Raw genomic sequence first — 24878 nt, forward strand, 5'->3', positions numbered from 1 at the left:
CTGGACAAGTGGATATTTTACTAGGTGCTGACGTGTATCTAGAGCTCTTACAAGATGGCATTTGCAAGGGGAAAGAAGGTCTTCCAGGTGCCTTTATTACTCTTTTCGGATGGGCAGTTTCCGGTCCATTGCTGATGGCCGGAAGAAGTTCGAAAATAAAGGTCCACCATTGTACATTGGAAGCAGATTTGAAACATCTTTGGGAGCTAGAAGACATCCAGCCTCGAAGAATACTATCTCCAACAGAAATTCAATGTGAAAAGAACTTTGAAGAATCACATACACGTGACTCTACAGGAAGATTCACTGTACGATTACCAAAGATAAACGATGCACCAAAACTTGGAGATTCTAAACAAATGGCAATCCGTCGATTCTCTCACTTAGAACGACGTCTACGTGTTAACCCGAATCTCTATGAGGAGTACCGCAAGTTCATGGGGGAATACATTGCCCTTGGACATATGGAACTCATTCCCTCGAATGAAATAAAAATCGAAACCAATCCATCTTACTACGTGCCTTATCATGCGGTATTCAAAGAAGACAGTACCACCACGAGAGTTCGTGTGGTGTTCGACGCCTCTGCCAAATCTACAACTGGAGTTTCCCTAAACGATCATCTGCTAGTGGGGCCAAAACTTCAAGATGATTTGGTCAATCTCCTTATTCGCTTTCGTCAACATCGCATTGTAATGAAAGCAGACCTTGCCAAAATGTTTCGTCAAATTAGAGTACATCCAGACGACTCCGATCTTCAAAGAATTGTTTGGCGAAACAACTCACACGAACCCTTGCTCGAATACCGTTTGCTAACGGTTACATATGGAACCGCATCAGCGCCATACCGAGGAAAGACGAATTATTTCGTTAGTAACACATCATCAAATGGATTTCACGCTCCTTTCCAAATTTTCAGCGCTTAAAAAACTCATTCATATCACCGCCTACATTCTACGTTTTGTCTTCAATTCGCGAAATGCGACAGAATTGAGGATTACTGGACCTTTATCGAAGGAAGAGAACGAAAAGGCGCTATCCCATTGGATTCGGGTCGTCCAAAGCAACAGTTTTAACGAAGAGATAGCTTGCCTTAAACAAAACAAGGAATTACCACGGAAAAGTAAAATCCTTTCGATGCGTCCGTACATCGATCAAGATGGGATTCTTAGAGTTGGTGGCAGACTTTGCCACTCCAACTTACCATACGAACAAAGGCATCCGGCACTGTTACCGAGACAGAGCAAATTAACAGAACTTCTAATACAACACGAGCACGAAAAACAACTACTAACTTCTGTCTTACAGAAACGTTATTGGATCGTCGGTCTTCGTGATGCCATACGTTTCCATATCAGAAGATGTGTTTCATGTGTACGACAGCAGGCAGTCACTGTAAAGCAACTTATGGGCGATTTACCACCAGCGAGAGTAAATCCTGCTCGGCCATTTTTGAAGTGTGGAGTCGACTACGCAGGACCATTTACCCTTAAACTAATGAAGGGACGAAGTCACTTCAGGTTTAAGGGATACATTGCCGTCTTCGCTTGCTTTACCACAAGATCAATTCATCTTGAACTTGTCAGTGACATGACCACCGAAGCATTTCTGGCAGCATTGAAACGCTTTGTTGCTCGACGAGGAAAATGCGCCGACATTTACAGCGACTGTGGAACCAACTTTACAGGAGCCGATCGAGAGATGAAAACATTCATCAAATTCATAGTCTCAACAAACAACAACGATCATGTGTCACGATGGCTCGCAGACGAAGGAATTAATTGGCACTTCAACCCGCCTGCAGCGCCACATTTTGGAGGCCTCTGGGAAGCCGGGGTGAAGTCCGTCAAGTATCATCTGAAACGAGTTCTTGGCACCATGGTTCTAAACTTTGAAGAAATGCAAACGCTTCTTTGCCAAATCGAAGCTTGCTTAAATTCACGTCCGTTAACGGCGTTAAGCTCGGATCCAAACGACTTCAATGCGTTGACACCTGGACATTTCCTAATCGGAGATGCGCTCACCGCAATACCCGAACCAGATCTCACTTCTGAAAACGTCAACCGCCTGTCACGTTGGCAATTGGGCCAACAAGTACTGCAGCACTTTTGGAACCGTTGGCGAAATGAATTCCTCTCTCGCCTTCAACAACGTCCAAAGTGGACTACACCAAAACCGAATCTACGAGTCGGCGACTTGGTCTTGCTCAAAGATGAAGATTTACCTCCAACCAAGTGGAGAATGGCAAGAATCACTGAACTTCATCCAGGACAAGACAATCAAGTTCGCGTCGTAACTGTCAGAACCTCTGACAAATCACTGAAAAGACCCGTAGTTAAATTATGCCAGTTACCACTAGACTGATTTTAATTGTATTCAAACTGTTTACTAAGGGTTATTTATGTATGCAAATGTAACTTTTCGGACTTTTACTATCTCATTTGAAATTCGTTATTTCAAGGCGGGCGGAATGTTCGGTTGTACACATCGTAATTTTGTATAGTACATCTACCTATATTCGTTTTCAAATGTTTATATAGCGCACGCGCGCGTGAAAGTGAGTTTTTGGTTGCTGTTAAAAAAGGTGTTATTTTTCGCGTGTAAAAATAAATTAACGGCCAGTTCTGTTTTGAAATAAGAGGAAAAAGGTTTACCGGTTTTTATGTCGGAAAAGTTCGCGTCTTTTATTTCGCTGTTCACGACACCCACAGAGGTATGTGATGGCACCTCCGGCCAGGTGGAAATTCCTGATGAGAGGAAGAGGTTCACCCGAAGGTGTCCCATCAACTTTCTCCAGAATTACCACACTGTATGGCGCCATCTCCTCCTCTGTAATAAGGTTGTTCAGAAAGCCATCTTAATCAACCCTACTGCGTCACTATAGGACATAGGAGTTGGTCGCTCCTTAGCCTTTAAGACCGCAGATTGAGAAGACCCATGTGAGGGATTGCAATCCTCCAACCCGAGTTAAGGGGTTTCTTTGTCACCCGAGGATGACTGAACCTCCTTCTTCTTAGCGAGCCTTGCGGCGAGGGTTGGGTAAAATCCGAAGATAAACCAGACTCCCCATCAAGCCGGGTACTGCTGGAAACAGACACTTGCTCAGGATCTCCATCAAGCTGGGTACTACTGAAAGTAGACCCTTGCTCATTTTGGTTTTGTTTTTGCTTATTTGAATCCATGAATGATCCCACGAGTATGGAAGAAAGTAAAAGGTCACCACCCGGTAGTCCTCCTCCCGGGTGGAAGGCTAGTTACAACGGGGTTTCGCCTGGTTCATCGAGGGGAACTATAGTGATACCGTATTTTCGCTTCCCCGGTACCATTCAGCCCTCAGCACGATACCTTACACCTTTGGCTTAAGGAAGAAGCAGAGCCTTAGTTGGCCAGCATGAAGGGCTACCCCTCCACCTGTTAGTCCCTTCCACCAAGAAGAGGTACAAGGTTTCAGTTTACATTTATAGTTTCCTAGTTTAACTATTGCTTTTATCTTAAGTAGTTTTTATAACGGAAAGTTCCAAAATAAACACTTCAAAACATCTTGCAATTATTTTATTTACCTAAACTAACAACTCAACTTTTAACAATCCATAAACATTCAACAAAAATAAACATCTTGCTGATTGTTTCAGTGAGGTACATTTCTCAATTATTTATTTTTTGTAGGACCAACAGAAGATACGTTTGTAACAACATAATCCAAATTAATCAATGAAAAATTACAATGGTTTTTAAGTCTTCCAAAGTGCCAAATAGTCATTGCTTTTTTTGCACAATGAAAATGTATCTCAACAGATTTGATTCTTAATGAAGATATATGATTACCATATAAACGAAATATTAGGTCTAAGCTTGCATATTTCTTAATATTGGTACTGCATTAGGGCATTGTAAGCAATATTTTGTTTACAGATAAAAATAAAAGATGGTTTATAATAGTGGCTTCTTAGTGGAAAAATAATAATATAGTCCTGCCAAATGGAAGCTGAAAGAACGTATGGGTTGCTAATAAATTTCCTTTAAATAATTTTTATACAATGTATTTGAAAGGGTGAGAAAATTTTCAAAATCTTAAGTCATATTACCCATAACCTTCTTTAAATAATGGCAAGTACCACGTATGAACGCTTTCAGACGAACAAACGATGAAAACAGATCAAAGCATTTTTTGTTCCAGTAGCTTGAATATAATAAGCAATATTGCAAGTGTTAAGTCACAACAACAAGGCACAGTGGACTGTGTCACCTATTTTAAAATTGTGTATTATTATTTCGTTAAGTATATAGTTATTGACAAACTATAAAATTCGTTTCTTACAATAAACAACTCGAAAAAGTAGATGTATTTGGCATATTTATATATAACTAAACAGTCTAAAAAAACAAGTTGTAGAAGGAATTCTATAGTCTAGGAAAGTTATACTATTCTCCTGTAGTACTAAGTATTATCCATCTTGGAATGTTAGAAAAAACACCAAAATGGAAAAGGAATTTTAAAATCAGAGTAGATTGCCACCAAGTTCATTTACAGAATAACCTAATGGAGGGTGTCAAATCAAATGAATTTTAGGCGCTAATTACGTTTGGCCAATATTCTCAAAGTACTCTTAAATTTGTTTAAAATTTTTTAGCATTCATAAGAGAATGGTAATGCATAGCTATCTCTGATTTCACTCCTCTCTTACTAAACAAAGAACTAATAAGTCTAGCTTTTCATGAAAAACTTATTATATAAAGACCAAAATCACTACAAGACGTTAGGCTGTGAAGGAGTGGTGGCTAGCACATTTTTAAGAACTTACACTTATCCCTAGGTAGTTATATTAAACTTCTAATTTGCAAGTTCTCTTTACATAATAAATAATTTTGTTCACACTACCTATAGATATACATTACGCAGTTAAAATAATATTTTGCTGAAAAAATGTTAATATCATCCTCAGATTGTCTCTTACAATCAATATTTTTGTTTCTTAACACCAGTGGCGGACTGTCTTTTGATGCCCTAGGCGCAATTTTTTAATAAGGCCCTTTACATCTAGTAGCAACAAACACAACACCCCACACAAGGAGAACGCAACCCGTCAAAAGTCGTGGATTTTCTTGTGTACGTTTTTCATTGGCTAGACGCTTTAGCGCCTGCTGCCGTCGGAAGGGGAAAATTCGGAAATTGTCTTCCCCCCGCCCGTAAAACGTTCAGCGTAATGGCCCGTGACGCTCGTCCAATGAAATTCGTACACAACCCTTCGTTAGCGTGTTTAAAGACTAGCTGCGTTCTCCTTGTGTTTGTTGCTCCTAGTTTACATAAAGTATTACTTTTTCATCTTTGCCATGCAATTTATTAGGTTTTTGAGATGACGAAGCTCTAGGCTCGTGCCTCGTAGGTAGTCTGCCACTGCCTACGACCATTCACTACGTTTACAATAGATAGAAATTATTCTTAAGTTAGTAACAACGATAATTTTCCTTTTTTTTTCAAATACTTCTAATTTTGTTCAATATACACTGTACTGTTACGTAGCTTCATATTGTGTTGTTTTCTCACTTTTTATGAGTTATTCATAGCATTTAACTTTAACTCATATCTTCGAAAACCTCTTCACACTAAATGCTCCCCATAATCAATTTCCATCTATTGTAATACAGATTTTTATACGTTTTCTCTCTCCTTGCAAACAAATTCTTGGTGATAAAAAATATTACATTTTACTATTGTTTTGCATCTTTAATGCAGATTTCAAAAAATAAGAGATTCATCAACCAACTCTTCGTTCATGTATCAATTTGAACAACATTGGTAATAAGCATTCATGATTATAAGCTTCCTTTGATTATAAATATTGGTTTCTTTTGTATCTATTGTCAAACAGCAATTTCCATTAAATGGCAAAAATTAGCAAACAACTAAAAAAATTATTGATAAAATAAAAGGAGTATGCAAATCAATTGAGCCATTTATACGTCATATAAATCAATATTAAAACTTTAGATCTTCAATTTAAAAAAGCAACAAACTTGATTGGGTATTTCATGAATCTACCCATGAACATTCAATACCCTAGGTAACCTCCGGCAACGCGTGGGGTGGAGCCAATTTATAGTGATGAATTGAAATAGAATACAGTTGTTATTTATAATCAGTTTAAGCATTAGTTCCTAAAATGGGGCGATATGGTTAGGTTTCCTTTTTGCAGTATTTATCATTAATCTATTTAATTAAATAAATTCATGTATTTGTTTCATATTAATATTAGAATAGTTATTATAATATAATTATAAGAGCATTTATTAGTTAATAATAATATAGTCAGGTTTTCTTCTAACGTATCACCGAGGCTTAGCTTTTCAGAGCTAGTTTGTATGTTTATAACTTTATTTGCTTAAAAACCTCACAGGCACTCGATGGAATCGGTATAAATCGATTGGAATTATATTCCTACATTTTGTATTTTTATTCTACAAATATTTATAAATTTAAACGGTATTTTAAAAAAAAGCCGTCCGTGATAAGTATTTTTTCGGTAATTCTGCTCTTATGTGGTACGCAATACAAACCTTGCTCGTTAACTACGTTGTGCTAAAGTGCAATAATTTCCAAATTCTTTCTTACTGGCTTAAAAAAGGAAATCCATCGTATGGCGCTAAAATAGGCTCCGCCCCTCACTCTCTCCGAGTATACCGTGGCTAATGATAGAATTGAATATTCATGGGTTAAATAGATTCATTGTATTTTTTATAAAACACTCCTAAAGTAAAAATATTTCTATACTTAAATAAATTTAAAGGTCTCTAACAGAGTTTGAATTCAGTTGCTTCCCACCAATTGGAATAGTTAAAACTAATTAATATTGGGACTTTTATTTGCCACAGAATTTCTTTACCAAGAGCGAAAACTCTTCTTCTTATTCCTCTATTAGGAAAGCTATGCGTAATAGCAACTGTGGAATTGGAAAGATATCACAAGGAGCGGCCATGTTTTAAGACGCTAATACCGCAGCTTCTTTTTTTTTAAAAAAGGTCACTTCTTGTGTTACCTTTGTGCAGGCACAGAGTGAGTTACACATGTTAGTCGAGAGAGGAATCAGAAGAAATGTTTTAGGTTTTGGGGGAGCCAAAATGTATAAGGTTAGAAAAACATTGGGTAAATCTAATATCATGCAAATGTGTGTGCGCCAAAAGGGGCAGCTACTTGAAATTAAATTGTAAATTTCTTTTTTGAATGGACAGAGCTTAAAGGGAATATAACCTCAGGTATTTGGTGCAGAACACCAACGTTTGCAGCTCTGGCCGCTCTTGCCTTTGGCTTTAGAAATGTTTGGCGCCACTGTATAGGAAAATTTGAAAAATTGAAGCGGTCTTCCATAAAGCTTGCTTTGCAGGTTATATTCCCTTTAAGTTTCCTTTTTTTAAGGAAAAAGGTGATAAATACGATAGACTAGTTTTCATGGAAGGTTAGATTCACTTCATTTTAGAAGCTTTGCAAAGTTTGTCATTGCTATTAAATAAATAATAAACTAAAAATTATTTTGGCATGTTTTTCCACAAATTCAATCAAAGGATTGCAATACCATATTATCAGGACTGTCAGAAGTTAATAATCTTATGTTATTGGAATGATATATTTCCCACACCGGAAGCATTTTCCTTATGCCATGACAATTGATTTAATTTTTGTTTTCAAATTCTAAGCACTACAAAAAAATTTACATTTTCTGCTTAATGAAGTTTTTTCAAATAAATGGCAGAGTTGTGAAAGTACCCTAAATTTGGTGTATTATTTCATGGAAATAAAAGGGGCTGGATGTCTGCTTCAATTTACTTAGCAACACATATAGGAAAATGCCACCCAGTTTTAGGGCTAGCTTGAATAATTTTGGTGCATTTATTTCTGATACTATAAAATACGTACAATATTGATATACCAAAGTACAAAACTACTATTGGTATTGGTATATTGGCAAGTGAACCTTGGTACCACAATTCAAAGTGGTGTACCAATAGAAATTTAATAAGTTATAAAAGTTTCAATGGAATTTACTACTCTAGGTAGCAGTAACATTAGGTACACAGTGTTAAATAGTCCTCCAACTAATTGACTTCAGCTGTGCTGATATCATGTTTTCTTTAAAATGAGCATCTGAGGATAGTGGAGGTTTTCATCATATATATCAGATCTTTCTTCTTGTAACTGTAATATAAATTCAACTATATTGATAAATACCCCCTTATTGACTGTTTAAAGTCACTATTTTAGTGTCCATTGACCAAATATTTTAAAACCATTTAAATTTTTTTTATCAGATGAATGCCTTTAAACAACTGAGGCTGCTAAATATGGCCATGTTGAACTAATTTTCCCTATTAGTTTGTTTCGTGATAAATCCTAAGCGTCAAATTATTCATTTAGGGCATATTTTTGTGTTCCAACTTGGACTAAGTAATACAGGTCCTTTTGGGGCCACTGAATTTCTTTAGCAAGTGTCAAAACTACATCTTCCTATCCCTCTATCAGGAAAAATAGGCATAACAGCAACTATGAAAAAGCAAAGGTATCACAAGGAGATGTCAAAAGAAACCAAAATCCCATTTTTAAACATGGCCTGTCCTTGTGATAATTTTGAACATGCATAGAGTGACATAAAGACTCATTATAGGTGAACTAATGGCCCATAAACTAGTCCTATTGAGAAAAATTATACCAAGCACTATATTTTGTAAATAAGCGAAAGCTTAAAGGATGTTCCAAATAAAGCCTGATTACTTATTTATTCTACTAAGAATGTATTTATTTATACTTGGGAAAAATTGGGGGATCTTAAAATTCATTATGCACGTGAAAATACGCCGCCATGTTAGAGTAAAAAAGCTGATAAATAAGCCTGCTATACGTCACAATGTAAAGGTACTGTCACGCGCAAAAATGTAATTTCAAAATCGGTCAATTATATCTAATATACACTATCATCAAAATACACAAGAGGTTTTATGATTAAAAATAAGTCACACATACTTGCTTATGTAGTTCCCAAACATGAGTGTCATAAACTAGTAGACGTTCAAACTGAAAACGTTCTTGAACAAGTTCCACAAACTGCTGAAAAGTCTTTCCCCTGCTTGGTGCTATAATGATTGCTAAGCCCTGCAATGAAAATACTCCACTAAAAAAACAATTGCCAGTACTGGTATCTGGAAATCAACAATAACTAAAATAGCTGTAAAAGAATATCAAATGTCTTTAAAAACTAGTGCCAGGAATGAATTAACGTTAACTGAGAATATGTAGGCCAGTTCACCTCATGGTTTATGAAAAAAACTATGCCTCTTTCCCCAGCTAAAGGGCAAGATAGACCACTCATTTTGTAGTCACAGGCTCTCTATGTCCCTGTGGGGAGAAAATATCATCTGTTACAGTGGTATCCGCATATTGTCGGCTAACGTTATTTCATTCTTGCTACGGCTAACAATTGTTAATAAACAAGCTAGAGCTAAAAAAATAATGAAAATTTACATTATAATTAACACCTACAAATGCCAAAAGAAATATTGGATGGGGGTTATATTATTTAAATCCAATTCAGTTAAAAATTCAATGAAGACTTTTTCGCAGTGAATTTATTTCCATGAATCTTCAAAAATAATCAAAATGGTATCTTCAAGGGACTAACTATTTCCTACCACAATCACAGTCAAATGAAAGTAGGTACAGCCTTTGTTAGTGCATAACAGTCATGTAAAAACTTTATTACAGTCAAAATTTAAAGGCTTGTACAGTACAAGATGACGAGGAGAAATTAATCCTTTGGGCATTCTGGATATCAAACAATTAAAATTTTTAAATTTGCTTAAGAGCAGACACTATGAAAATGGCTACATCCAGGAATTCAAACATGGAACTTTAATAGATAATTATACTCACATTTCCTTTAAGTATTTTCAAAATTGTATTAACAAGAGGCAATCTTCCTTCATCATAATAGAGACTATGACAGAAGTTAAAATTAAAAAATCAAAAACCAATTATGACGCAGTGAATGGGAACAATGAAATTAATTCCGGATATTCTCATATCAATTCGTACTCTATCAAAGCACCAGTCAATGGATGAATTAAAGGACAGAGCAAAGAATTCAGCAGAAGCATGGCTGAAGTTTTGTGTATGGAGGAAATGTGGTATGAGCCGAAGTTAATGCTGGAGGAAAATGGGGGCTAATTACCTTGCTTTAAACCACTTCCCTCATAACATGGCATGGCTCTTTAACTTAAAAATGGCTGCATTATGGTTGTCTTTACTTATTTCTTAACAAATTAAGCAAAATTTAGAGGTAGGGCAATGAGCTTATAATTAAGCTACCTAGCTATATCTTAGCATAAGAAAAAACTTAATTTTGTAATTTTATCAATATTTTGCTGCTTTGCTACAAAGTCAAGTAAATATACGCAGAACTCGCAACTTTGATAAATTATTTTTAATTTAATATGCTTGGGACTCAAATAATGGTTGCAACATATCAGAGGGCTGAAAACTCCAACTTAGAGCAGATGTTTCTTTTATAGATGATAATAATTTATTGAAAAGGTAATCTTTTTAATTTGATTACTGCTTGATTAAAGTTCTATAGCAAAGTGTTAACGTAAAACAGAAACAAAAATTATTGAGATAGCATAAAGGAAAATTAAGAAATTCCAATTGGTGATATTTTCCTCCACAAAATAGTGTTGTTTCAACGCTCCTTACATAAAGCATGATTTGTGATTGTGATATTCACTCTTCTTTAAATCCTTTTTCAAAAAAATTTATCACAATTGTACAACATGCCAATATCTTTACAATGGATATTTATTTCAAACATTATCTATGCTTGTTGTAAGTAACATTACAAGTAACTGTTAAAACTAGGAAAGTCAAAGGAGCCTAGTCTCAATCTATTGTTAAATTTTCCGGGCCTTTCTACAGATCTTCAACATTTTTCATCCTTAGTTTAACACTAAAAGTGACCTAGCTAAGCAATTTTACAATTTAAAAAAAAGGTTTCACAAAATTAATAACTTACCAGTCTGCACAAAGTATTATGTCAAACCTAGACCGCAAATCACTTATGTCTTCTTCGCAATCCCAGCGCAATAATCTGACAAAATAATATTTATTAGCAAAAAAATAAGTGGTCTAGGAACTTGCTTATAAGTTTGTATTTGAGACAACCCTTACCAAAAAATAAGTGGTCTTGTAACTTTTTAAGTTGGTTTTAAGTTGGTATTTGGAACAAATGCCAACTAAATACCAACTAAAAACCTACTTAAAAACCACTTTACACCAACTTAAAACCAACTAAAAGCTTTCTTAAAAAAGACCACTTAAAACTAACTTAAAACTTACTTAAAAAGACCTCTTAATAAAGACCACTTAAAGCCAACTTATAACCTACTTAAAAATTATAAGTAATTATCTGACCACTAAAAACCAACTTAAAACCAACTTCAAAAAATGAGTATTTTCCAACCAACTTAAAAACAACTTATTACCTCTTTAAATAGTTTATTAAAATATGCTGGCAACTTGAACCTACTTAAAACCAACTTAAATGTGAAAACCTACTAAATACCAACTTAAAACCAACTTAAATGTGAAAACCAACTAAATACCAACTTATTTTTTGGTAAGGGAAACACAAACTAATATTAACTTAAAAACAACTTTACACCAACTAGACTACTAAAAACCGACTAATAGCAAACTTAAAAAAGTATTTTTCTGCCAAATTAATAACAACTTATTTAACTATAGTTAAAGGGGTAATAAGTTGTTATTGAGTTGGCAGGAAAATCCTTTTTCTTTTTTAAGTTTATAATTAGTTGGTTTTTAGTAGTCAGAAAATTACATGTTGGTTTAAAGTTTGGTTTAAGTAGTTCCTAGACAACTTATTTTTTAGTAAGGGAAGGGACATGAGAATACCATTTCAGAAAGACCATTCCAAATGTACATAAATTAAAACTTGCCTTGTTTTGACATCAGTTGTTCCAAACCATGATGCATTATGATCAATTGCTAACTGGACATTCTGAATGCATTTTATATTGCCATCAGTTAGAAAAATTTCTTTGGCATCAGCTGCTGCTGCGACCTAGGACAGTATTATTTCATTACAGGCAACAACAGAAATTTTGTGTTTTAAAAAAGAAAACACGAAAACCATAGTGCCACATAAAAGCTAGGGACCAAAAACTCAATTTGACCACGGAAATAGAAAACAGTAGCATCTAGCTGGGACAACATTAAAAATTTAAATGATCAGAAATGGAACTAATCACGCTAGGGACAGTTCAAAAAGGTGTTGATTTTATTTAATTTCCAGTGAAGAATGTTCATAGACAAGTTTCACCTGTTCTCTAGAATCTGATGATCAAAAGTTACAACAATATTGACAGCACCAGTTTTAGCTTCAAATCACTTTTCCATGGGAGCAACTAACTCCAGCTAGGACATATCAATGAAAATTCTTCAGGTTTTCTCACCTGTAAACAGTCCCTAGAGTTGATTAGCTCCATGGATAAGGGTCTTTCGTTCAACTTGGGAAGATACAGGTTTGCTTTTTAAAGGCCTTAGTTGCAACGATGTTCCCAAGGATCACACATTTTAAAAATGAACCACCATGGCCATTATGTCTTAGTGAGTAGAATTCATCTTCTTACTGTTAAGGTTATTCACTTGAAACATGTACTATAGGAAACTCCCACTCATTTAAGAAAATGCATTTTTTCCCAACTTTATCTTCCAAACTAATAGACCACTTAGAATTGGTTATTCCCACCAATTTGGTTCAAACTCTGGGGTTAAGGAGACCTTTTTATAACTTTAATATTTCCACAGGGAGAAATGAAGATTTTACACCAACTTAAGCTGAATATGGTGCCACTCCACTTCAATTAAATAACAGCGAGTGACGCACATTTGGGGCCACATGTTAATTAGAATGCAGTTATTATTATTATGTGCAGTTATTAAATAGAAGCCAGAAAGCCCCCTATTGCTGTGTGGCACCATATTCAGCGTACTCCAAGTAAAAATTTCCTATTGAACAAATTTTTAAACTATCAAGGAAACTTTTACACATAATTTTCATGGTAAAACATAAGTTTGAACAAGGTCAGAGTATTCTGCTTAATTGTTAGTGAGTGGTACTAACTTGTACTCGAACATGGAGAAAAAAAAAGCTATAAATAGCATCCGAACTGCAAAACATTAAAAAAAATTAAAAGCTAAGCATAATGCTGGATTACCAGCAGAAAAATAAATACCATTCCATTATATTTCAATATTGCATATTACAATGGTATATGAATCCATGTCATTGTATAGTAGTACCAAGAATATATTTATAGTTAAGAAAAATGAGTATGTTGAGGCTATTCTTAGCATCGATCCCAATCCTCAAGTCTTTTTTCCCCTTCTAGTGATGGTGGGGTGGCGGAGTGGTTAGCACTTTCGCCTCGCAGCAAGAGGAGCCGGGTTCGATCCCAGCTTGTGGCACTGGGCGAAAACTCGGAACAACTCCTTTTGCGTTGAGTTTGCAAGTTCTTTCCTAACTGGTTTAAGGGGTTTTGCCCCAAGCTCTTCGGTTTCCCCTTCCATAAAAACTTGTTGAGGTTAATGGTAATAGTTAGTGTTGGGAGCTGTTGGCTTGCCACCACCCTCCTACGCATTGTAACCCGGCCACCTGAATTAAAGGCTTCAAAAGTCGCTTGATGACTTAGGCCTAAGGTGGTGCCTTGGGTATTAGCCTAGCTGATTATTATTATTATTAATAGACCATGATGCTCACGCAGTGGCAGATCCATGCAGGGGGCGGCCAAGAACCAAACGCGGTTCACAGAAAGTTTTTTCCATATCTACTACTAGTGTAGAAATCGAAACTGAAACTGAAAAAGAGACTTTTGTGGAAGGAGAGTTCTTGGCTGCGGTTTATGACAAAAAGTACTATATCGGAAAAGTGTTGGACTATGGAATTTGAAGATGTCTTCATAACGTTTATGTATCCTTCTAATACATCAAATAATTTGTATTGGCCCACAAAAATGGACTGATGCTGGGTTCCACTTGAAAATGTAATAGGCAAAATACAATGCCCATCGCTAATCAACCAAATCGGTAGTAAATACTGTTTGAAAAAGGAAGGTAACTTGAAAAAAAAAAAAACAAGCATATTTTATGTCTCAAAATAAAAACATTGCATTACTCTAAAATATATATTTTTTAAATTTCAATATATTTTTTTAAGGAGGGGTATACAAAATAATTTTTTTCTCGAAAACAAAAAATATTACCCTAGCAGTTTTTTGATTGCAACTAAAGCACGTATAGGGAATGCAGAAAAAAATTAATTTATAAAATTAAAAGTGAGCTATTTTCAGGGTCAAAACTTGATTTATTGTATTTTCTCTTATATATAGTATGAACTTAAGTGCTTATTTACATTGCGCTCTTCAATTCCTTTAAAATGAGCCCTCTTTCGAATAGGGGTCAAGGTCATTTTCAGAATTGTGACTACACCGTATCTCAGCAACCCATCTTCCTAAGAATTTCAGAATCGACTTCTACGGCCAAAATAACAAAAAATACAAGTTTTCACAAAATTTGGCGATGGTCGGGTGAATAAGTGGGAAAATCTGTCCGGGAATGACCCCCCCCCTTGAGGTTTTTCTGTGTCCGCCACTGTGCTCATGGACCATCTCAAAATAATAATTTTCCCTAACTATAAAGAAACCCATTCTTGTTAACTCTAACACACATATTAGGTTGAAAATATTGGTAATTTAACATAAGGACATTAAGTAACTTGACTCAAGCTAAATTAAATAAATAAGTCAAAAATTGAAGAGTAATACAAAATATTTGTAAAACTTATGCTGTGATAACTGCCATATATTTTTGACGATAAATCAGAAAATTTCTACACTACATTATCTAAGACCCACTCTGGCTCTGGTTCGGGGATGTATTGTCTTACTAGCAATCTCGGCTTCTTTGAAAGCCTTGGTGTTTATGCTAGTGTTTTTCAGGCGGAAATTGCCGCTACCTGCTTCTGTATTGACTTTTCTCTTAAAAAGAAGCTTCATGGCAAGGTTATCCAAATTTATTCGGATAGTCAAGCTGCCTTCAAGGCTCTCAACCAGTTTCAGGTCTCTTCAAAACTGGTTTATAGCTGTTTGAATCTCCGTCGGAGCTAGGCACCAACAATAAAGTTCAGCTCTATTGGGTTCCTGGCCATCGGGGGTACTATGGTAATGAGAAGGCCGATGTCTTAGCCAAAAAGGGGGCAGAGGCTGGGTTCTTTGGTCCTGAACCTGCCGTTCCTATCCCCTCTAGCATAGTTCGCGGCCTTATCTCCAACTCCATGACTGACCGTCAACTCAAGCTTTAGCTTGAGATGGATGGCCAAAGGCAGGCTAAAGAGTTTATCTCGGGCCCCTCTAGGCAGAGAGCTAAGGAGTTGCTCTCGCTTTCCAAATCTAATATTAGGTTGGTCATTGGCCTACTAACAGGTACTGTCTCCTTAACAGACATCTTTACCTGATTGGAATCAGTGATGATCCAATCTGTAGGGCATGTCAGGCTGAGGAGGAAACCGCCTCTCATGTGCTTTGCAGGTGCGCTTATTATGCGGCCCAAAGATTCGAGCATCTAGGTATGCATCAGCTGGAAACTTCTGATTTCTATAATATGCCGGCCAAGAGGATTCTCCGTTTTGTGTCGGATATCGGGCTTTTTAAGTCTTAAGGTTCAGGGTTGCACAATGGACCTCTGGTCAAAGTGCGCGAACGGTTATGTCCTTAGCCCTTCACCCCTTTCACTAATAATAATAATATAATCTGAATGCTATAGGCTTATGTATCTCACTGGTAACTGGCAAACCTGTAACTTTATCGTCTGCTTAGCCCAGACTCTCTCTGTTATGGTGTTCAGTATAGTCACGAAAAAGTAGTAGGTATATCACCTGGCTCAAGGAGTTTCCCCCTCTACCAGTAGGTATTTTGTAGGCTTATAATTTGTCCGAATACAATCCTTTTAGATTTCGATAGAAATACGACGCTGCTTTATAAAATGGCTGATATCATGGTGCGATTAATCTGAATTTTTGTTTCACTAGTATAATCTACACTTTAGTCGTTTATGTAGCCAATGCAATTTGAACTATTTTAATATTAATTCAAATTATATAAATTTACCTTAATGTAGAGGTTCCCAATTTGTTTTTACTATGGAACCCTTAATTATCCACCTAATTCTGGCAGAACCCCAACTCATTTTTTTACTTATCTTGAAAGATTCATGACAAAAAGAAAGATGGCTGCGCTGCAACTTCTCGGAATCCCAGGGTTTCGCGGAACGACTTTTGGGAACTACTGCCTTAATGTATACAAACTTTCCCAAATCTAAAAGGGTATTTATATCAGTCAGATTGTAATGGGGGGCCTTCGCTATGAAAAACAGCGGGGTCTTTCTAGTTGGAGCTCGAGTCACGAGGCGGCGCCATGTACCAGATTTTGGGCTGGAAGCAATGCCCTAAATAAGGAGCCGCTCGGCAGATGTATTGGTAGTCTGTTACTGAACTTCAATCAGAGCAATATCTATATTGTTACCAGTTTTATCTGTTAAATTATAGTTTTATAGCTAATAAAAGCCCGTGATATTATTATTTCCTCATATTTTTGTTTAAATCATAACCCTACTTCCCACATGCACTTACAAGTAAAATGAAATGTAGAAATTTTCAGATTTATTGTCGAAAAATAGTAATATAATTAAAATTACAACGTATTTATTCAATATAGCTAAGAGTTCACCCAAAATAGTTTCATTTAAAAAAAGTTATTTTAATTTTTTAAGTTTTGCACGAGGGGGACCCTTAGAATGTCATTTTTCCATGTTATTTTAAGTTGATTTTTTTCATTTTGGTTGCCATGGCAAAACCGAAGCCCAGCGTAACTTTTCCCTTTAGCTTTTTTCATATTACATCTAGGTCTAATAATTCCCCAGCTTTGAAAACAAATCGGAATTTTTTTAGTTGAATTTGCGAGTACTATGAATCAACCAAAGCCAAAGCTTACTATCAGAAGTTAAAGAACACAAAATTATTGGCTAGTTATTAGCTTCATTGTTCGAGGCATTTTGCCTAATGTGAACCTCATTCTTAGCAGCCACTCTCCCCTCTAGCTAAATCTTGAAAATTTTCACTTTGCGACTCATGATAAAGAGGAATGACAACGACCGTAGAAACAGAAAAACATTTGTCGCTGAGGCATGTGCCCTTCTGGGCAAAGATAAGCATATGCATAGGAAATTCCTCACCAGTTTAAGAGTGGAGAATGAAAACCTTAAGAGCGTCTGCATTAGGCAAAATATTTAAATTTATCTTATAACTTTGTTCATTAACTTCTGTTACTAACAGTAATAGATGGCTGTAGGAAGTCAGGAACATACTGCAAATTCCAGAACAATTTGATGTAGCTGCGAGCTTTAATTTAACTAAGTCATAATTTTTGGGTCAAACTCAATAAATACAATTCCATTAACTTCGAGGAAGGGAAACTCCCAATTTTAATCAATAAAAATTTTTTGGTTTAAAGGTCAGTTATATACGCAATTGTCATCCATAATGTGAAACGGAGTCCTTAACAAAAATATGGTGTCATCACAGCTTATTATGAAATAAGCATTGCTCATATAAACATTCTTTAAAAAATCATGCTAGAAAGTAAACAAAAACACATCAAGAAAAAAAATGTACATGACAGCTAGAAGATTCAACACAATAAATAAAGCTTTGTTAAACATCTTACCGCCAAACCACTGAGGCAGGTCATTCCCCCGCCTAACTCGCACACACTTTTTCCCCTGTCATGGGTTAAGAGATAATACTTTAATGCATTATGAACTATGCTGTCGCAATATAAGCTTACTCTTAGCTTTTAGCTTAACAATCAAGATTTAGGAAACACTGGAAAATTTAACCACACAATTTATAATAGTTCCTGAAAAAGTAATTTCATAATAATTATCTAATAATCAGGAATATTTATCTTGTTGGTATGAATAGCATAATATAATAAACAAAAATGTTCATTACTATGGTTCACAATTAGTGTACAGAATATACCAAAAATGTCGAATTAATAATAATAAAATCAAATATTTTCTTATAGTACACATTTAAAATAACGTAAAAAAAACACAATAAATCTTTAAAAAAATGATAAGAATTCATTAAAAAATGAAGTACACGCAATTTATAAAAAAATAATACAATATACACCATTGCTTTGGGTCCAGAATTGCAATAATAAATAATTTTAGTTAAGAACTGTTAGGAACACACCTTTAGGCTAGCTGTTTGCTCTCACTATATAGGTTGATCAATGAATCCAGATTTCTTTTTAGTTATAATAACTATTAAGCAGAGTGAAATAATTAAAACCACTTTAGTACAATAAAAATGATATTTACTTAAAAGACCATTACCGCCATTAGTATATTTAAAAATAATCTCATTATAATAAAATACAATAAGCGCAATCGCAATCTTAATCTTGGACGTCTTTTTTCTACCAATATTCTTGTATTTTATGTTAATATACTCTGTAAAACGTTTTGGTTGGGCATATTTGTTTTGTCTCAAGAAAATCTATTTTGTATCCGCCTGACGACGACGCTGGTTTGGACGTCAAAACGGCCTTAACAATCTTTTAATTAAATATTGCTTTTACTGTACAATAGTGGTTTTAATTATTTCACTTTATACTTATGCACAAGACTATCCATCTCAAAACTAACTATTAAGTATAACAATTTTTTTCTGAAAGGAGTGGTTTTAAATATATTTTTACTATTTATTTGCAATCTAACTGGCTAAGCGTTTTAGAGTTTATTTAAACACAAACTAAACAAAGTTACATTTAATGGCTATCCAGATGATGTACAATATTAGACCACCCAATGACCTTGTGAGCAAATTTTTTCTGGCAAATGTAAGACAGTCACAGTTCTGGGTGTTACGCAAATACAGTTATGAAATCAGAAGTTCATTACTATTGTCTTCTCTAATATTTTTGGAGAGGTAAATCTCATCCAAAATTTTTCCAAACATTCTAGAGTTTCAACCTACTGTAAATTAATTCCTGTCATAACAGAAAAAAATTTGTAATGTCTAAATTCATTGCTAAACAGCAATTTAGCAGACAATAGTTTCTAGAATTGAGCAAGCTTTTCTAATTAATAGTTCAGCAAAGTATCTTGGGATGTTGCCACGTTTGCGCCTACCGCACGCTGGTCGCCATGACAAGGTGGGATCAGCTTATTGGCTAACTCTTTCGTTTACTGATATTACTTTTAATTGAAATGGCCTAAGACAAAGGCGAATCATTATAAATTCAGCAGGCATTACTGGTATTGCAAAAGGCGGTCCAAAGTCATATCTGTCAGGGGGTAGGGAAATTATTACAGAACAGTGTTCCCAATTCCAAAAGCATTCAGTACTGATATTTTTTTGTAAAACGCAGCCATTTTTAGAAAGCAAAGGCTCACCAAAACATTTCTTTATTTTTCAGGCAGTAGTAACCCAATATCTCTTCTGAAGGCCAAATACCTGAGGAAAAGCATGAAAACCCAAACCACCAGGGAACAAGTGTTAGATCAGAAGCCTCAATAAGCAAAAGCTAAGCTTCAAAGATGAAATGCCACGCCTGAAATATACATACAAATATTTCCGGTGTTGTCAAAACCTCTCAGGTCTTCAATTGTTACTTTGTTAGATAAAAATCTAAAAATTATCAAAAACTATTATTAGTACAGCAGAAATAAGTAAATTTGACATTTGTTTAAAAAAACATTTTTCTTGATTTAAATTTATGAACTAGTTTGAAAAAACTATGAGAATCTAGTGGCCAGTCTCAAATTACCTAACACAGAAGGGGGTGTTTGTAGCGGAACATAAATCATTCATTATTTGAACTTACAATTTAGTAATTGTTTTCCTCATTTAGGTCAACATTTGTCAAAGATATTACCCAAGCTACCCTACAGCACCCCTCCAATTTTGGTGAAACATAGTTGGCTGATTTATATTGAATTGATTTAAATCATGATTACCACACAATTTATTTCAATGGGAAGGGGGATAAAAATGTGCAAAAAATAGGTTCATAAGAAATTAAAATACGTACAATAGGAAATGTGAGCAAACTAAAATCAAATAAGTGTCAACACGTGGGGATTGAATTTTCACAAAACTTAATACCAACCTATTTATTAAGAAAGCCAAATTTATAGCTCCATATTTCATAAAGGTTAAAATTACTCCTGAACTGGCTAATACTTTTCAACCTATCAAAAATGCTGATTTTTAACGAGTTATTTAAAAAACCGTTTGGTTGTCCAGTATGAAACTTTTAATTTTTTTTACATAACAGTTAGTAAAATGCACAAATCATGTGCAACAGTTGGTAAAAATGCCCTACTTAATTAAAAAAAATTAGAACACTTCTTTTTATTTAAAAAAATTCCCAATTTGAAAATGTTGATATTATACTCTAAAACATTAGAGAAAAAGGCACAGGAAACACGAAAATGTAAGCGAAATTGGCAAATTAAGTCACGTTTTATAGATACAGCTCCCGGAATAAGGGATTTTTTCAAAAATTGCAAAATCAAACCACTTTAAGTTGCAAAGCATGTATCTTGAAAAAGATGTGAAAGATGGAGCTATAATAACTATTAATAAACGAAACGGATACTTTCGTTTATTAATAGTTATTCTAAGTTTCCCACGCCATGGTCATTATGATTTTTAAAATTTACGATGGCGCTATAAAGTTGGTTTTCTTAATAAATAGGCTGGTATTAAATTTTGTGACAATTTCACCAAAATCAGAGGGGATGATGTAGGGACCTTGGGTAATTTGACATGGATTGACTCATTCATAAAACTAAAAATTCTAAAAAATTTGAAATAAATAGGCTTAGTCCTGAAAGAAATTTGATAGTTTTAAGGTTTTTGGTGCTATTATAATTTAGGGGAAATTGTATATTTGAAATGTAATTGAGGTCTATCAACTTATTAATCATCGATAAAAGGGTGTTGAAAAAGTAATTTTTAGGAGTTACATAATTTGTGAACAGTGCATTATGAATACTAATTAATGAAAAATATTATGAAATTTCTGCATTTCAGTTTATGTTATTAAATATTCACTTAACTTTTACAACAGCAGAAATTAAATCGCCAACTTACATAAAATCTCAACCTTATCTCGAGCTACTCCTTATATGTTTTAAACAAGAATGTATTTATTTATACTTAGGGATAAAGACTGTGTACAGACGATTGCCAGGCATTAGGGTCTAGTTTATCCCTGGAAGGAGAGTGAGGAAGTAAAAAGATAGTGAAGTGTGCATGAATCTCATTGGAAGATGTCAGTTTTGGGTACCAATGAGATACTGGATTGTTTTTTAGGCGGTAGAAGCCTACTGTTAAAAGCGCCATGAGAGGGATTGGGAGTAATGATAATAATTCTTTACACAACGACATTCAGGCTAAAGTTTCAATAAATAAATTTTTTTATATAAATTTAAACAAAAACACTATTTAAAAAAATTCTGCCACCCAGCTAAAAACGACTTTTTAACTCAAATTCAAAAAATTATTTCTTAATCTTACCTAAGCCAAAGACGAAAATTTGGATATTCCGTAAAGAAGCATTCAAACCACGTTCCTCTGTTTTCTTCTAAATCCACGTTCTGCAAAGCAATCATTCTCAACAATCCAAAAGTGGAAAAAGCACGAAGAGATCCCGGCGTTGTTTCTAAATTATGTAACCGACTCTTTTTAAGTGCCTAAAATAAACATAAGTAATTGATAATAGCTTCTGTAATAGTTTAGAGTAATGGTAGTGCTAAGTCACCCATGCTTTTTCCTAGTCATAAAAGTTTTTCCCCCACAATGGCGGCCATGTCCAAAGCTACGGAGTGCTACTATTCTATACTTCTCTTCGCCTATTGGTATATTTATTAAAATGTTAGGTTATGATTTATTTAAACAATTTATATTTACACTTATGACATTGTTTAGTCCATTTGGTCTTTTTATTTTCAGGGTTGAATGGAGTAATAAAGATCCTGTATCCATAATGTTGGATATTTTCATTGTGAAGCACGTGATTGGTATTGGTTCTGTTTCTTAAATCAGAAAACCACTGGAAACTCCGAAAGGGTTTAGAAGATGGGGCATCTAATTTCCAAGCAAATACGAGAAATATTTGGGGGGGGGGGGGTAGTAGTGCAACATAGGATAAATTCAAGTCTAAAAAATATGATTTGTGATCAGCAACACCAAAGGACCTCAATATGAATCATAAGATCATTTTTTTTTTTGGAAAATTAGGAAATTTCAGAAAATCCATATTTTGTTTTTCTTGAATTAAATGGGATGCACTCTTTTTTAATCACTATCACTATATTTAATTTACTGTTCACTATTGTAAGAGAAGACTACATCGAACCAGAATTTGTAAATATTTTGGTTGGTATTAGAATGTGATAATTGATTGTGGTTTCTCTTGAAAATTTCCGTGGTTCTACCTAAATTAATGAGAGGGGCTATGTTGATAAACTCTATACAGTATTGAAAGGTAAATTGTTCTGGCAAAATTTATCAAGCTGCATAAACAACACAACAAATTGTAACAACATACTTGTTCAATGGTTTCACATTTAGACTTTGATTAGGACTAAATTACAAATTAATTAATGTTAGCCCACTATGTTACTTATGGAGCCCTTTGCATAAATAAATAAATAAATAAAAACTATACCTTAGCGAGAATTTTCCATCGTTGCTTAGCAACAGATATTCCATGCCAATTAACCAAACTATCTCTGGAATGACTACATGATGGAATTGACATTTCTCCTCTAAAAAATGGCAGACCAAGGCCTACGCCATTTTGTGTACATACACTCCTCCACGCAATTTCAATCACGGATAACTTGTCCGGCAGGCCACCGTCGCAGACCTTGGATCGCAACGTCGATTAGCAGCTGCACCTTGCAAGCCATTAGTCTTCCCAATTTTGTTTTTCTTTCTTGGTTTACAGAGTTGCCAACTTTCGGAACGAAGGTTTAAAACAAAACCCGCGGATATCGGAGAGATCCAGCCGTCACTTGCTTTTTTATCTTACTATGCTATTAGCATATGTAACATAATCACTCATAAGTATGCCATAAAATCATTTTCGTTAATGAAACCTTGTTCACGGGATATGACGTAAATTACGTCACTTACAATTCCGTGACGAAATACGCGTCATCAACTTTACTGATGGGAAACGGAATTAGTGAGAATTCCTCGCGCGTTTCTGGCTTTGCCCATGTCATGTTTAGCTCGTGCCTCGCGATCACATGATTTCATCCATGGTAACCTTTTCAATAGCGCAAGGATTATAAGCATTTTTGCATTTTTGGGTCCGCTTAATGTATGTTCCGCGTGAAACAAGGTTTCATTGAATTTTTTTCAATGGAAATGTTATACAGAGGCATACTTATGAGTAATTATGTTACATATGCTATTAGTAACGGCGCTCGGAACAAACTTACCAGAAGCGGTAGTATAGATAAATAAAAGATTATCCAGGACAGCTATCTTCGTCAAAATCATGAATCTACAAACTGAAAACTCCACTACTAGCGCCACCTTTTCAAAAAAAAAGGTTGCCAATTAGGTATTACGTAACTTTGGGTACAACCAAGAACGTATATATGTATAAGAACGTTGAACGATCAAATTGGCGCCTGGTGTCATGATGCAATCGGTTACAGAATAATTCTGCCCAAAAAACCGCGTGCGGCGCGCGCTAAAGGTTAAAACCGTTTCTAGTTAAGCGCGCGCTGCACGTGGATTTTAGGGTGGAGTTATTCTGAAACCGATTAAATCATGACCCAAGCGATGCCTTATGTTCAACGTTCTTATACATATATACGTTCTTGGTACAACCATGAATGTATTCAATAGAATGGAAACTTTTAACCTGTAAACAGAACGTCGTGTTTTTGCAAAGCCTTAATATGTCAAAAAAGCTACCTGGTTAAAAGGAAATACTTTTTGCATACCGTACAGGAAAAAAGTTTCCATTATTTCAACAAACAATATATAAACATTAACTTGCAGGTCCTGGTTCTCGTATATATTACTTCATTGCGATTTCCTCGAAGCAGGGAGGATAAGGGAGTCGTAAATAATGCGCTCAATAATGTTCAAACAGGAGAACCTAGAATCCGGGGGTAAAATCAAAGAGGACCCAATACGTTCCTCCAATACGGGACAAGTACGATTTAAGCATGGACTAATTAACTCCTCCTTCCCGTTTGACCCTAGTTTTCCGTTAAACTATACCGCCAGAGTGCACATTTAACAATCGCCCGAAGCAAATATTCGGGAACGGGGTGTACCTGTGTTAATTAGTCCATGATTTAAGGGTTATCTATCCTCTCTGCTCTCCGCTTTCTGCGTTCAGTCATTTCAAATCTCACCGGATATTTCGTTATTGTTATGTTGTAGGTCGTTAATGTTCATTTCGTGTTGTGACTGTTGAGTTTGTGTTATGATTGTGGTGGATGTTGAGTACGTGTTATGACGGTTGTGAGTGTTGAGTTTGTGTTATGATGGTTGTGGATGTTGAGTCTGTTGTGTTTGTATGGGCGTTTTCTCTCCAACTTCTTCTTGGGACGGAATGAGTACTGAGAGTAATGCTACCTCTCAACGTCCAATGGCAGGGTTTCCACAAGTTGTACACGGTATTCGTCTTAGTATCAATATGCGAGTTTTTGGCGCCGG

General features: G+C 35.2%; 1 protein-coding gene across 5 annotated transcripts; it reads right to left on the reverse strand.

Annotated features, from left to right (window-relative positions):
• Positions 1–3639: 3639 nt before the first annotated feature.
• LOC149949701 (calmodulin-lysine N-methyltransferase) lies at positions 3640–23166 on the reverse strand. 5 transcript variants are annotated; one of them, XM_090167889.1, is made up of 12 exons: positions 22861–22942; positions 22741–22776; positions 21952–22042; positions 21708–21883; positions 19750–19811; positions 19577–19637; positions 17836–17890; positions 11995–12119; positions 11052–11126; positions 9917–9980; positions 9011–9139; positions 3640–8188 (listed from the first exon to the last, which is right to left on the reverse strand). In XM_090167889.1, the coding sequence occupies exons 4-12, from the start codon at positions 21800–21802 to the stop codon at positions 8114–8116; spliced, it is 741 nt and encodes a 246-aa protein (XP_090024015.1). In that variant the 5' UTR covers positions 21803–21883; positions 21952–22042; positions 22741–22776; positions 22861–22942; the 3' UTR covers positions 3640–8113. The 5 variants fall into 5 exon arrangements, with proteins under 5 accessions (XP_090024015.1, XP_090024013.1, XP_090024016.1 ...); XM_090167887.1 differs by lacking the exon at positions 22741–22776 and having other exon boundaries at positions 22861–22951; XM_090167890.1 differs by lacking the exons at positions 22741–22776; positions 22861–22942 and adding an exon at positions 22110–22406.
• Between the last annotated feature and the right edge of the window lie 1712 nt (positions 23167–24878).

This window comes from Leiobunum rupestre, chromosome 3, assembly GCF_980474605.1.
Source record: "Leiobunum rupestre chromosome 3, qqLeiRupe1.1.hap1, whole genome shotgun sequence".
NCBI classification, from domain to species: domain Eukaryota; kingdom Metazoa; phylum Arthropoda; class Arachnida; order Opiliones; family Sclerosomatidae; genus Leiobunum; species Leiobunum rupestre.

What these genes read in the sequence shown, in the direction of transcription:
- LOC149949701 (XM_090167886.1), bottom strand. Translation starts at nt 22,953, where the DNA reads ATGTCAATTCCATCATGTAGTCATTCCAGAGATAGTTTGGTTAATTGG. An exon ending in GATGGAAAATTCTCGCTAAG is followed by an intron (nt 21,884 to 22,860) that starts GTATAGTTTTTA and finishes TGTTTATTTTAG; the next exon opens with GCACTTAAAAAGAGTCGGTT. An exon ending in TGACAACACCGGAAATATTT is followed by an intron (nt 19,638 to 19,749) that starts GTATGTATATTT and finishes GCTTTTCCTCAG; the next exon opens with GTATTTGGCCTTCAGAAGAG.